Source organism: Sturnira hondurensis, unplaced genomic scaffold, assembly GCF_014824575.4.
Source record: "Sturnira hondurensis isolate 20B ecotype Veracruz unplaced genomic scaffold, ASM1482457v3 Scaffold0008459, whole genome shotgun sequence".
Lineage (NCBI taxonomy): Eukaryota > Metazoa > Chordata > Mammalia > Chiroptera > Phyllostomidae > Sturnira > Sturnira hondurensis.
The window spans coordinates 381284-396253 of NW_028081090.1; the positions used below are offsets into that span (position 1 = coordinate 381284).

At 39.0% G+C, this 14970-nt stretch overlaps 1 protein-coding gene across 1 annotated transcript in view; it reads right to left on the reverse strand.

The window, feature by feature from the left end:
- Positions 1-14970, reverse strand: part of OPHN1 (oligophrenin 1) — a 278964-nt gene that overhangs the window by 167583 nt on the left and 96411 nt on the right. Inside the window, exons 3-4 of the mRNA XM_037054966.1 lie at positions 10105-10200; positions 2383-2444 (exon numbers count right to left, since the gene is read on the reverse strand). Of these exons, the coding sequence (XP_036910861.1) occupies positions 2383-2444; positions 10105-10200 (158 nt within the window). The remainder of the gene's footprint in view (positions 1-2382; positions 2445-10104; positions 10201-14970) is intronic.

Consider the following 14970-nt stretch of genomic DNA (forward strand, 5'->3'; position numbering starts at 1 on the left):
ATGGCCATTATTAGAGCCTAATAGTCTCTAATGGCTCCACCTCCAAGCCCTGCCTCCGATGCTACTTTCCTAGAGGCCTGGATGAAATGAAAGCGGTACCCTGAGAAGTCGGCATCACTGTGTTGCAAAGAAGAGTGGTTACAGGTGAAATAACTCTTGATAATAGAATAAATGGGCTTACAAAACTGGTCTTCCAGTAGGAAGTCATGTTATCAGAGAAAGAGAAGGCAGAATTCTTTGTTGTCGTCTACAAAGTTCCAACAACTCCCCAAAAATGACTTACAGATAGCAAGGAAACACATTAAAAAGATGCTCCACATCATATGTTATCAGGAAAATGAACATTACAACAGCAATGAGATATCTCAAATATAACTATTAAAATGGGAAAATCCGAAACACTGACAGCATCAAATACTGGCAAGGATGTGAAGTAACAAGAAGCCTCATTCACTGCTGGTAAAAATGCAAACGTTTCAGTCACTTTGGAAGAGTTTGGCAGTTTTTTATAAAACTAGACGTACTCTGCAGCAACGCACCGACTGCACTCTTTGGAATTTACCCAAAGGAACTGAAAATTTACCTCCACACAAAAATCTGCACACACATGTATGGCAGCTTTATTCATAATTTCCAAAACTAAAAGCAACCAAGATTTCGTTCAATCAGTGAAAGAATAAACTGTGATACATCCATGTAACAGAATATAAATATCAATGATAAAAGGAAATGAGCTATCAAACCATGAAAAGAGAAAAGACATGAAGGATCTTTAATACAGTTGCTAAGTGAAAGAAGCAAATCTGGAAAGGCTACATACTGTATAAGTCCAACGATATGACATTCTAGAAAAGGGAAAATGCAGTAAAAGGAAAGATCAGTGTTTGCCCAGGGTTCATACATAAGGGAAGGGAGGAAGAGATGAATAGGTTGACAACAGAGGACTTTTTCGGTTTGTGAAAACATTCTGTATGATGATACTTTGTTTGTGAATCCACATCATTACACATTTGTCAAAACGCATAGGCCCTGGCTGGCGTAGCTCAGTGGATTGAGCGCGGGCCTGCGAACCAGACGATCGCGGTTCGATTCCGAGTCAGGGCACATGCCAGGGTTGCAGGTCGGTTCCCTGCAGGCCAACTCCCAGCAGGGGACGCACAAAAGGCAACCATACATTGATGTTTCTCTCCCTCTCTCCTTCCCCTCTAAAGATAAATAAACAAATAAAATATTTAAAAAAAACCGCATAGAATGTTCAAGATAAAGAGTAAAGCCCAATGTAAACTACGGACTGTAGTCAATAACACTGTGTCAATACTGGCTCAAGAACTGGGACAAATGGACCACAATTGCCAGATGTTAAAAATAGGGGAAACTGGATGTGGAAAGCGGTAGAGTAGGGAGAGAAAGGAAGTACATGAAATGTCTCTGTACTTTCCACTCAATTTTCCCATAAAACTAAAATTGCTATAATTATTAAAATGTATAATGTTTTAAAAATTTGACTTTAAATGTAAGAAAAAGTTTTCATGCCGATTTAAATAAAACAATCATAAACCAATATAAATTAAGCCCAAATTATTTCTGGAAGCAAAAACATAAAAAAATGAGTAACTTGCTTAAGATCACTAATGACTACGATTTTAGTGAGCATATTCGACAGTCCAGTTTAATGTTCTCTGAAACCCTTCTTCACTGAAATAGGAATAGGATTTCCACACTAATTTCTCTGTACCCAATGCTAAACTCTCACAGCTGGAGATAGAGCTTGAGATAAAATAACCAGATCTATTTCCTGTCTTTTTTAAATAACATTTTTATTTATTTATTTTTAGAGGGGGGGAAGAGAGGGACAAAGAGAGGGAGAGAAACATCAATGTGTGGTTGCATCTTGCACACTCCTCACTGGGGACCTGGCCCGCAACCCAGGCATGTGCCCTGACAAGGAAGTGAACCAGCGACACTTCAGTTCAAAGGCCAGCATTCAATCCACAGGGCAAATTTCTTTTTTTTTTTAAAGATTTTATTTATTTATCTTTAGAGGGGAAGGGAAGGAGAAAAGGAGAGAAATATCAATGTATGGTTGCCTCTGCCAAGGACACACAATGTATCGTGTGTCCCCTGCCGGGAACTGGCCTGCAACCCAGGCATGTGCCCTCCTGACTGGGAATCGAGCTGCGATCCTCTGGTTCACAGGCCTGTGCTCAATCCACTGAGCTACACCAGCCAGGGCCACAGGGCAAATTTCTTAACTGTCTTTCTAGTACCAGGCAGCTATGAAATAGAAACCAAACCAGCAAAGCATCCATCTAACCATGATGACAGGAACAATCCCCAATATCAGCAATGATTTAGGCTCCGTCCCCAGTGTTAGTGACCTACCATCATCATCCTTTCATTTTCAACTTCACTGAGTAATTCAGCAAATTCCTTGAAGGATTCAGCTGGAAGGATAAAAGAAAAATACATGAAATTAATCGTGGTACTTGATGGGCAAGTGGGCAGAGATCTGTACAACAGGAGGCAGCAATTGGCGCGCCAAGCCCGCATGGCCACTAAAGGAAGATATCAAATCCAAGGCCAATAGAAGAATGCGTTTAGTGCCAGCTGAATGTTTCTTTTTTTTCCTGCTAACCCCCTTACCAAAGAGATTTCTTTCTCCACTTTTATTGACATAATTGACATACAACACTGCATAAGTTTAGTGTATATGGCATAATGACTAGACATACATATATTGAGAAATGATTATCATAACAAGTTTAGTTAGCATCCATCACCTCATATACTTACAAAAGTATGTTCTTCCTGGTTAGGGGAAGTCTTAGGAACTATTCTCTTTATAACTTTTATACTATCCAGTATAAAGTATATAACTTTATACTAAACAGAAGTGTTAACTAAAGTTATCATGTTCTACATAACATCACCAGTATTTAGTTATAACTGAAAGTTTACACCTTTGACCACCTTCACCTGATTGCCTCACCCAACTCCCCAGCTCTAACAATCACAAATTTGACTTCTTTTTCCATGAGTTTGGTTGTTTGAATTTTACACGTGAGATCATACAGTATTTGTTTTCCTCTGTCTGATTTATTTCATTTAGCTTAACCCGCTCAAGATCTATTCTTGAGGGGCATATATGATGAGGTCTGTCCAGAAGGTATCTAGCCATGTACTATGAAAAAGACACATTTATTGAAGAAGATACAAGATATAAGAAACATTATACATAGAATAATGGCACCTCAGTCTCCTTCAAAGTAGGCACCTGGGACCTCACACAGTTCTCCCAGTTGCTATCAGCTACCTCATCATATTTTCCTGAATCTCATCAACAATCTGAAATTTCTTCCCTTTCAAAGACGATTTTAGTTTTAGGAAAAGCCAGAAGTCATGTGGTACCAAGTCTAGACTATAAGGGGAAGAGTCACCTGGGTAATTTGATGTTTCACAAAAAAACTCTACACAAGACGTGATGCATGAGTGAGTAGGTTACGATGTGATGAAGCGGCCAATCACCAGTTGCCCATAGCTGTGGCTCTACTTGCTCAGTCATTTTGAATGTGATGGCCACACAGTACACATGCTCACTCAAAGGCATCTATTGCCCCTACTGAATATTACAGTGAAACTGTTGTTCACACACGTGCATTCCAGTCCACTCCCCTTGGCTACCAGGTTATATCAATGTCCAGCAAACCATTCTCATTATATTAACAATGGTTGGACTTTTTCTGGACAGACCTCATACATTCTTTTCTTTTTTTATCTCTCTTTTTCTGCACTTTATTTTTTTAGTTTATTTAATTGTTGTTCAAGTACAGTTTTCTGTCTTTTACTCCGATCCCAGACCCCCATGCTCCCTACCTCCCTCCCATTTCCACCCCCCTTAGTTGTTGTCCATGTGTCCTTTATAGTAGTTCCTATAAATCCTTCCCCTTTTCCCTTGAAATTCCCTCCCCTCTCCCCTCTGGTCACTGTCCACCTGTTCTCTATTTCAATGTCTTTGGTTATAATTGTGCTTGCTTGTTTGTTTTGTCGTTTAGGTTCCTGTTAAAGGTGAAATCATATGGTATTTGTCTTTTACTGCCTGGCTTATTTCGCTCAGCATAATGCTTTCTAGTTCCATCCATGCTGTTGCAAAGGGTAGGAGCTCCTTCTTTCTTTCTGCTGCATAGAATTCCATTGTGTAAATGTACCATATTTTTTGGATCCATTCATTTACTGATGGGCACCTAGCTTGCTTCCAGCTCTTGGCTATTGTAAATTGTGCTGCTATAAACATTGGGGTACATAGGTTCTTTTGGACTGGTGTTTCAGGGTTCTTGGGATATAATCCTAGCAGTGGCACTGCTGGGTCAAAAGGCAAATCCATTTTTAGTTTTCTGAGAAAATTCCATACTGTTTTCCATAGTCGTTGTACCAGTCTGCGATCCCACCAACAATGGTTCTTTTCAAGTGGACATGGAACATTCTATAGGATAGACCAGATGTCAGGACACAAACAAGTCTCAATAAATTCAAGAAAACTGAAATCATATCAAGCATCTTCTGTAACCACAATGGTACAAAAGTAGAAATCAATTACAAGAATAAAACTGAAGACATGCAAACACATGGAGGCTAAATAAACTGTTACTAAACAATAAATGGGTCAACACTGAGATCAAGAAAGAAATCAAAAGATACCTTGAGACACATGAAAATGAACACACAACAACCCAAAATCTCTGGGACACAGTGAGTGTAGTTCTAAGAGACAAATTCACAGCAATACAGGCCTACCTCAAGAAGCAAAAAAGAAAAAAAAACTCAAATAAACAATCTAACCTTACAACTAAAGGAACTAGCAAAACAACAACAATGACAGCAAATAAAGCCCAAAGTAAGTAAAGGAAAGGAAATAATAAAAACCATAGCAGAAGTAAATAACATAAAGACTAAAGAAAATACAAAGATCAATGCACCCAAGAGCTGGTCCTTTGAAAAGATAAACAAAATTGAGAAATCTTTAAGCAGGCTCACCAAGGAAAAAAAAGAGAAAACCTAAATAAATAAAATCAGAAACAGGCCCTGGCTGGTGTAGCTCAGTGGACTGAGCACTGGCCTGTGAACCAAAAGACAGTGGTTTGATTCCCAGTCAGGGCACATGCCTGGGTTGCAGGCCAGTTCCCAGCCAGGGATGCACGAGAAGCAACCATACATTGATATTTCTCTCCCTCTCTCCTCCCCCCTCCCCTTCTATAGATAAATAAATAAACTCTTTAAAAAATCAGAAACAAAAGTGGTGAAGTAACAAGTGGCACCAAAAAAATACAAAGGATTGTAAGAAAATATTACAAACAACTGTATGCCAACAAATTGGACAATATGAATGAAATGAATAAATTTCTTGAAACATGCAATCATCCAAAAGTGAATGAAGAAGAATCATAAAATCTGAATAGACAGATTACAACCAATTAAATCAAAGCAGTAATCAAAAAAGAGACAAAAGTCCTGGAATAACTTCACAGGTGAGTTTTAGCAAACATTCAAAGAACCATCACCTTCCCTTTTCAAACTATTCCAAAACATTAAAGAGGTGGGGAAAATCCCAAGCTCATTTTACGAGGCCAGCATTATCCTAATTCCAAAATCAGATAAAGACACCACGAAGAAAAAAACTATAGGCCAATATGCCTGATGAATAACAAGATGCCAAAATCCTCAACAAAATGTTAGCAACCCCAATCCAGCAGTATGTTAAAAAGATGATACACTGTGATCCAGTGTGATTTATTCTGAGGATGTAAGTCTGGTGTAATATCAGCAAAAAAAATAAATGTGATAAACAAAATGAAGAATAAAAATTACATGGTCATCTCAATAGATGAAAAAAGGCATTTGATAAAATCCAGCACAAATTTTTAATAAAAGCTCTCAGCAAAGTTAAAATAGAGAAAACATACCTCAACATATTAAATGCTATGTATGACAGACCCACAGCCAGTATCATACTCACTATGATACTGGGCAAAGACTATAAGATCAGGAACAAGACAGGGATGTCCACTTTCACCTCTCTTACTCAACATAATACTGGAAGTCCTAGCCACAGCAATCCGACAAGAAGAAATAAAAGGCAACCAAATTGGAAAAGAGGAAGTAAAACTGTCACTATTTGCAGATGACATGATAGTGACATAGAAAACCCTATAGACTCCATCAAAAACTACTAGAACTGATCAATGAATTAAGGTAGCAGAATACAAACCAAATATCCAGAAATTAATTGGATTTTAATACACCCATAAATGAACTAACAGAAAGGAAAACTAAGAAAACAGTATCATTTACAATTACATAAAAAATACCTAGGAATAATGATAACAAGGATGTAAGATATGTATACTTAGAAAATTGTAAGACGCTAAAGAAGGAAAAATGAAGAAGAAACAAATAAGTGGAAGCACATACTGTGTTCATGAATTAGAAGAATTAACATCATTAAAATGTCCATATGACCCCAGATAATCTATAGTTAACCCAATTCCTATCAAAATACACATGGCATATTTCACTGAAGTAGAACAAATATCCCAAAAATTGATATGGAACTACAAGAGGCCCCAAACAGCCACAGCAATCTCAAGAAGAACAGAGTTGGAGAAATCACAGCACCTGTTATCAAACAATAATACGAGGTCGTAGTAATCAAAACATCTTGGTACTGGTATAAAAACAAACATAGATCAATAGAACAGAACAGAAAGCCCATAAATAAACTTACACCTCTATGGTCAGTTAATATAGGACAAAGGCAAGAACATACAATGCTGTAAAGATAGTCCATTTAATAAATGGTAATAGGAAAATTGTATAGATGTGAGACAAAAACTGAAACTAGCCATGGCTGAGTAACTCAAGTAACTCAGTTGTTTATAGAGTCTTGTCCTGATCAACTAAAGGTTGCAGGTTTGACCTCCAGTCAGGGTACATAAAAGAATCAGCCAATGAATGCATAAATAAATGGAAAAAATACCTGTCTGTCTTTCCCTCTCTCAAAAAATCAATACAATTTTCAAATGAAACTAGACCAACTTCTTACATCATACACAAGAATAATCACAAAATGGACTGAAGACTTAAATGTTAGACTGGAAACCATAAAAATCCTTGAAGAAAATATAGGCAGTGAGGTCTCAAAATTTCTCATAGCAATATTTTTTGTGATATATCAGCTCAGGCAACAAAAGCAAAAGAAAAATACGAAAATGGGACTACATCAAACTAAAAAAAAAATTGTTCAGTAAAGAAAACCATCAACAAAATAAAAAGACATCCCACTGAATGGGAGAACATATTTGGCAATGACAGGGTTAATGCCCCAAATTTATAAAAAGCTTATATAACTCAACATGAAAAAAAAACAATCCCATTAAAAAATGGGCACAAGGCAAAAGATTTATAGGACCTAAAGAGAAACCAGAGCTTTTGACCCAGCAATTCCACTGCTAGGATTATACCCTAAGAACCCTGAAACACTAATCCAAAAGAACCTATGCACCCCAATGTTCACAGCAGCACAATTTACAATAGCCAAGTGTTGGAAACAGCCTAAGTGCCCATCAGTAAATAAATGGATCAAAAAACTGTGGTACATTTACACAATGGAATACTACACATCAGAAAGAAAGAAGGACCTCCTACCCTTCACAACAGCACGGATGGAACTGGAGAGCATTATGCTAAGTGCAATAAGCCAGGCAGTGAAAGACAAATACCATATAATCTCACCTATAACTGGAACCTAATCAACAAAGTAAACAAGCAAACAAAATACAACCAGAAACACTGAAATAAAGAACAAACTGACAGTGACCAGAGAGGAGTGGGTAGAGGAATAATGGGGGAAAATAGGGGAAGGTCCATCAAGGAACATGTATAAAGGACACATGGACAAAGCCAAAGGGGTAGGTTTGAGGGTGGGACACAGGGATGGGTGGGGCAGGGGGTTGTTGTGGGGTAAAAATGGAGACAACTGTACTTGAACAATAATAAAAATGGGCAAAGAACCTGAATAGACACTTCTCCAAAGAGGACATATGAAAAGATGCTCATTGTCACTAATCATCAGAAAAATGCAAATTAAACTCACAATGTTTAATGTGACCTATCAGAATGGCTACTATCAATAAATCAACAAACAAGGGTTGATGAGAACAAGGAGAAAAGGGAACCCTCATGCACTGTTGGTGCGAATGCAGATCAGTCAGTGCAGTTACTGTGAGAAGCAGTATGTAGTTACCTCAAAAAAAAATTAAAAATGCAAGCCCTGGCTGGTGTAGCTCAGTGCATTGAGCATGGGCCCGCGAACCAGAGGATTGCGGTTCAATTCCCAGTCAGGGCACATGCCTGGGTTGCAGGCCAGTTCCCGGCAGGGGACACACGATACATTGTGTGTCCTTGGCAGAGGCAACCATACATTGATATTTCTCTCCCTCTCTCCTTCCCTTCCCCTCTAAAGATAAATAAATAAAATATTTTTAAAAAATGCAACGGCCTTATGACCTAGTGACTCCATATCTGGGAATATATCCAAAGAAACACAAAACTATAATTCCAAAGAGTGTATGTACCCTTAATGTTCACTGCAGCACTATTTACAATAGCCAAGATTTGGAAGCAGCCCGTGCCCAACAGTAGGTAAGTGGATAAAAAAGGTGTGGTCCATTTAAGCAAAGAAATACTATGCAGCAGAAAGAAAGAAGGAACTCCTACCTTTTTCATGGATGGAACTGGAGACTATTATGCTAAGAAATAAGCTAGTTGGTGAAAGACAAGTGCCATATAATTTCACTTATATGTAGACTCTAACGAACAAAGTAAAGTAACAAACAAAAGGGAAACAGACTCATAAATAGAGAGGACAGCAGTCAGAGGGGAGGAGGATTAGGGGCCTTGGTGAAAAAGGTGAGGGGATTAAGCAAAGAAAAACCCTCATAGACACAAACAACAGTATGGTGAGTACCAAAGGGAAAGGAGGGTGGGAGGAGGTAGAAAAGGGTAAAGGGGGTTTAAATGGTGACAGGAGACTTGGCTTTAAGTGGTAAACACACCATACAACACACTAATGATGTACTATGGAATTGTACACCTGGAACGATATAATTTTATTAACCAATGTCACCCCTATGAATTCAATAAAACTTTAAAAATTAAAAAAAATAAACAACAAATTAAATGAACAAACAAAACAAAAAAAAGTAATAGATACAGAGAATAAACTGATGGTCATGCTGGGATGGATGAAAAAGGTGAAGGTATGAAGAAGTACAAAGTGCCCATTATAAAAAGTCACAGGGATTTAAATCACAGCAGAGGGAATATGGTCAGTAATATTGTAACTATGCCTGGTGGCAGATGGGTACGTGATTTATAGGTGGGTCATTTTGTAAGGTATATAAATGTCTGTTCACTACATTATACACCTTAAACTAATATAATACAGTATGTCAACTGTCACTGAAAATTAATTTTTAAAGTAGTATAATAGCACTGGTCGGTGTAGCTCAGTGGATTGAACACGGGCCTGCAGACCAAAGGGTCACTGGTTCTATTCCCAGTCAGGGCCCATGCCTGGGTTGCAGATCAGGTACCCAGTTGGGGGAACACAAGGGGTAACCACACATTAATGTTTCTCTCCCTCTCTTTCTCCTTCCATTCCCCTCTGTCTAAAAATAAATAAATAAATAAATCTTTTTTAAAAAGACAATGGAGAGTAGGATTGAGGATGGGAGGTGGGGGGGGGTAGGGGAGAGTAATGGAAGAATAATGGGGACAACTATAACTGAACAACAATAAAAAAGAGTCTCCTACATACTGACTAAAAGGCCTCGGCAGAGGTTAAGGACTATCTTTTTACTGCTCTTGGTGAGGAAGAAATGGGACTGGGAGGAAATGATTCTTTATCCTTCTTAAGCAGCCTCCTGGGAGCTGGGCACTTGAGCACAGGAGATAAAGCTGCCCAGGTTCCGGGCATCCACAAACCAAGGAGGATGCACAGCCATAGACCTGCCTTGATAGGCACACGGCCTCCTGTAGCTGAAGACTTACCAATGTTGATCTCGTCATCAGTCAGAGTGTCTCCAATGAAATCAAACTGAAAGGACTGTAGCGTCTGGGAAAACTTCTGCACAGCTGAGGAATAATCTGCAAAGGAAAGGAAACAGGGTAAATGGTCACCATTGCTGCCCTCTGACTGAGAGCCTCATCTCTGTGAGGGCACAGAGGAGAAAAGTTGAGGAAAATGCCTCCAGCAGGCAGCAACTTGCACCAAATGATGATAAACAAAAGATCACTCTGTCATTGAGGATCTGAGCCACCTAAACCACACATCAAAGAGGAAAGAGGGCAGCCTAGTGAAGTCCTTTTAAATTATGGGACATGTTTCTTTCCAATCCCTGTCCTCTCTGACCCGTTGTACCCAAAGCCTGTAAAACCTAAATCTCCTTAGACGTACTCCCAAGAGTCTCCTCAGCATTTACTGAATTCTCATTATGGACCATAGAGCAGAGGCTTCCTCACCTCTGACCAAGTAAATACTGACAGTCATTTGACAAACAAAGAAGCAGCTCCAGGTCCCAGAGCTAGTCTAAGAGCTGGAACTAGAAGTCAGGTGGTCTGCCCGTTTCTCAAGGGCTCTTTCCTTGACAACATAGGCAACATCTGGACTTTTTACACATTAACCAGGTGACAGCCTGGGTCAGCATGCAATCTGACGGGGGAGCAAATCTCATTTGCTCACAACTTAAACTGGTATGGCCACACATATGTCATTCATTTTAGCAAATGACTTGGAATTTTATCATATAAGAGTGTAATGATGGTATAAAAGAAAATCACAAATAGCTACCCTTTTGACAAATGATCTTTATTCAAATTTTTATTTTTTTTACTTTTTTATTAAATACTTCTGAATTTTATTGTTGTTCAACTACAGTTTTCTGGCTTTTCCGAAACCGCACCCCAGCCATCCCCACCTTCCTCCCCTGTTTCCACCCCCCTTGTTTTTGTCCATCTGTCCTCTACAGTTGTTCCTGTAAACCTTTCCCCCTTTACCCCCATAAAAGAACCTGCACCAAAAGGTCTGGCTGAACCCTCCCCAGTTGCTCAGAACAGCAGCCTCAGCAGCAGCTGGGAGCTTGATAGAAAAACACATCCCCCAGCCTTGCTCAGACCCACTGAACCAGAATCTGCATTTTTAGACCATCCCTCAGGGATTATTATGCTCTTTAAAGTTTGAGGAGCATTGCTCTCAGCAACCAAAGAAACTCACTAGAGTATCTTCTAGAAAAACTCAAGCTTGCAGGTTATTTGGGGTTCCCTGTTCCTATTCTACTTTCACTCCCTAATTTCATCATCTTCCACCTCCACATCTGTAAGATACACAGGCTTACTGACATTTTTGCTCTCAGGCTAACAGAAAGTGAGACAATACCAACAACAGCATCTATCCCTTTCAATAAATAGCTCTTGTGGTTAAGCTATCATGATTGAACACAATAAAATGTGTTCAGGCATTTGTCCAGAACAGATTAACCTGCCAAGAATTTTATTACCATCTTGTCTATGTCCCCTTTCCAGAGTACTTATTTTCAATACTTTAAGAGTCCTGACCCTTACAGGAACTAGTATAAAGGACACATGGACAAAAACTAAGGGGGGTGGGTGGAAATGGGAGGGAGGTGGGGAGCATGGGGGGTGGGCTGGGATGGGAGTAAAAGACAGAAAACTGTACTTGAACAACAACTAAATAAATTTAATTTTTTTCAGCACAAAAAGAAACAGAGTCCTGACCCTCTGAACACATCACTGATGATGAGGAAGATGGGGATGATGATGATAAAAAGGTTTTACAGGGATTGGCGACTCCAGACCAGGTTACCATGCCTTCTTAAATTTCCACAATTGAGAATCATATTTTCCACTAAGAATCTGGGCCACATAAAAGTGAAAGGAGTGTGCATACCCTGTCCTCCACATTTCACCAGCAGAGAGAACACAAAGCTGGCTCCAGGTCTGGAAAACAATCGCTTTTCTCTGGCCTACTTGGCCAGCAGCAGGAAAGGGCAAGCCCGCAATTCCCCACGTACTCTGTTTCACTTAGGGAAATCAAACACAAATATTCATTATATTGCCCTCTCACACCTACCAGGATTTCTTAAGTGTTACCTGAGCAAAACAAGGTATAGTTATTCATTTCTCTTTGAGAAATATATGAATATTTCATAAGCCACAAATAATACAGCTTTCAACATTTGTAGTATTTTTGTACATAAAGGCATGGAGTTAAATTCATTCCCTTTTTTGTTTTCTTCATCACTTCTTTTAAAAATATTTTTAATTTTTCAATCACAGTTGACATGCATCATTTTATTAGTTTCAGGTATAGAACCACCTTCTCTTCTCTAGACTTCTGGCCTTCAAAATACTACCTTACAGTAGTTACTGAAAACCCTTCTCCCCACTGTCCCCTCCCTCCTCCCCTCTGGCTATTGTTAGATTGTTCTTAATTTCAATGACTCTGATTATATTTTGTTTCCTTTCTTCTTTTGTTGATTATTTCTTCTTTTGTTCCATTTAAAGGTGAAATCATATGGTAATATTTTAAACTATAAAAAAAAAAGCCACTACTTCACATATTCACAGAGCTTGAAGAAGTTTATGATGGTCTTTATACAAAGTCTCATTCATTCCTCCAAATGATCCAAACAAAGGCTGATATTACTATTCCTACCTTATAAACAAAAAACATCTGAGACAAATCACAATCAGAAATATGAACGACCATAAATTAACTGCTCTTCATGGAAGGGTATTATTCATTTGGCCTCTGTACTGAGGGAAGTGCCAGAAAAAAACTCGTATATTTTATTTTTTTTAAAGATTTATTTATTTATCTTTAGAGGGGAAGGGAAGGAGAGAAGGAGAGAAATATCAATGTATGGTTGCCTCTTATGTGTCCCCTGCTGGGGACTGGCCTGCAACCCAGACATGTGCCCTGACTGGGAATTGAACCGCGATCGTGTGGTTCCCAGGCCCGCGCTCAATCCACTGAGATACACCAGCCAGGGCAGACTTGTATATTTTAGATAAATGATTTGGGTAACTTCTGGACTCCAAAGAATCAACAGATAACCCAGAAGTGCTTCCCATGTATCGGACATTTATTTTCTTATCATCTTTAAAATCACTACATCATCCCAAACCATATAAACTAATCATTTTATCCTCCCCAATACTTCCTTATCTCTAACAATCCACTATAGCTCACAATTTCTCATACTATCTTTGAGGTTTCTCTCCCCATCACGTTTTCCTTATTTCTTAAAATATTTTATTTATTTTTAGAGAGAGGGGAAGGAAGGGAGATACAGAGGGAGAGAACCATTAATGTGTGGTTGCCTCTTGTGCACCCCCTACTTGGGACCCGGCCCGAAACTCAGGCATGTGCCCTGACTGGGAATTGAACCAGTGACTCTTGGTTCAAGGGCTGGAAGTCAGTTCACTGAGCTACATCAGCCAGGGCCCTTACTTATTTTATAATATAATTAGCTAATGCATTTTAGGCAATTGAAACTCTTTGGGAATGAAGTAGAATATAAAGAGGACTAATTCATTAATTAATTAACTAAAATTATGTAAACACCAACGTTCTTTTTATCACTGTACTTCTCTATGGTACCATACAAAATATACTTTTATGTCTAAGCTTTTTAGGTCTGTAGCATGCTTGGAAATAAACCTACATAAAAAAAAAACAAACCCAGGAGCTATTCCAACCATCATTGTAGAAGCTCTGAAAAACAGTAAAAGGTTTGCTGCAACCAACCAAAAGCCAGGTCAAGAAAAACTTGTCTTCAAAATGGCAGGAAAGGACTCCCACCAAGATGGAGGCATTGGTGGAACTACTGTGCCTTCTCCCACAACCAAGTTTGAATACAACAAAGGTTTAGTGAACAAAGATGCAGCCAAAGAACAGAAAATTGAACTATACGAAAGTCCGACAACAACCAACCGTTCAACCGGACTGGCACAAACAGTTCAAAATATGGCTCAAGAAGAACTCAAAGTCCAAGAGCCGATAACTCTCAGCGACCGAGAAATAAGAACCTCTCAGATGCACAGTTCAAAACACTGGTGATCAGGATGCTCACAGAACTGGTTGATTTTAGCCACAAATTAGAGGAACATATGAAGGCTAAACTAATTGAAATTAAGGGAAATGCACAGGAAACTAATAGTGATGGAAAGGAAACTGGGACTCAAATCAAGGGGGTGGACCAGAAGGAAGGAAGAAATGACTAAAGAGAAAAAAGTGAAGTTACAAGAATTCAAAAAAATGAGGAGAGGCTTAGGAACCTCCAGGACATCTTTAAACGTTCCGACATCCGAATTATAGGGGTACCAGAAGGGGAAAAGAAACAGCCACGAGTGGAACACTTATTTGAACAAATAATAAAGGAGAACTTCCCCAGTCTGGCAAAGGAAATAGACTTCCAGAAAATCCAGGAAGCTCAGAGAGTCCCAAAGAAGTTGGACCCAAGAAGGAACACACTAAGGCACATCATAGTTACATTAGCCAAGATTAAAATGAAGGAGAGAATCCTAGAAGCAGCAAGAGATAAGGGGACAGTCACCTACAAAGGAGTTCCCGTCAGGCTGTCAGCGGATTTCTCGAAAAAGACCTTACAGGCAAGAAGGAGAGTATTCCAAGTCATGAAATCCAAAGACCTACATCCAAGACTGCTCTATCCAGCTTTCATTTAGAATGGAAGGGCAGAGAAAGTGCTTCTCAGATAAGGTCAAGTTCAAGGAGTCCATCTTCACTAAGCCCTTATTATATGAAATGTTAAAGGGACTTATCAAAGAAAAAGAAGATGAAAAATATGAACAGTGAAAGGACAGCAAACTCAGTTA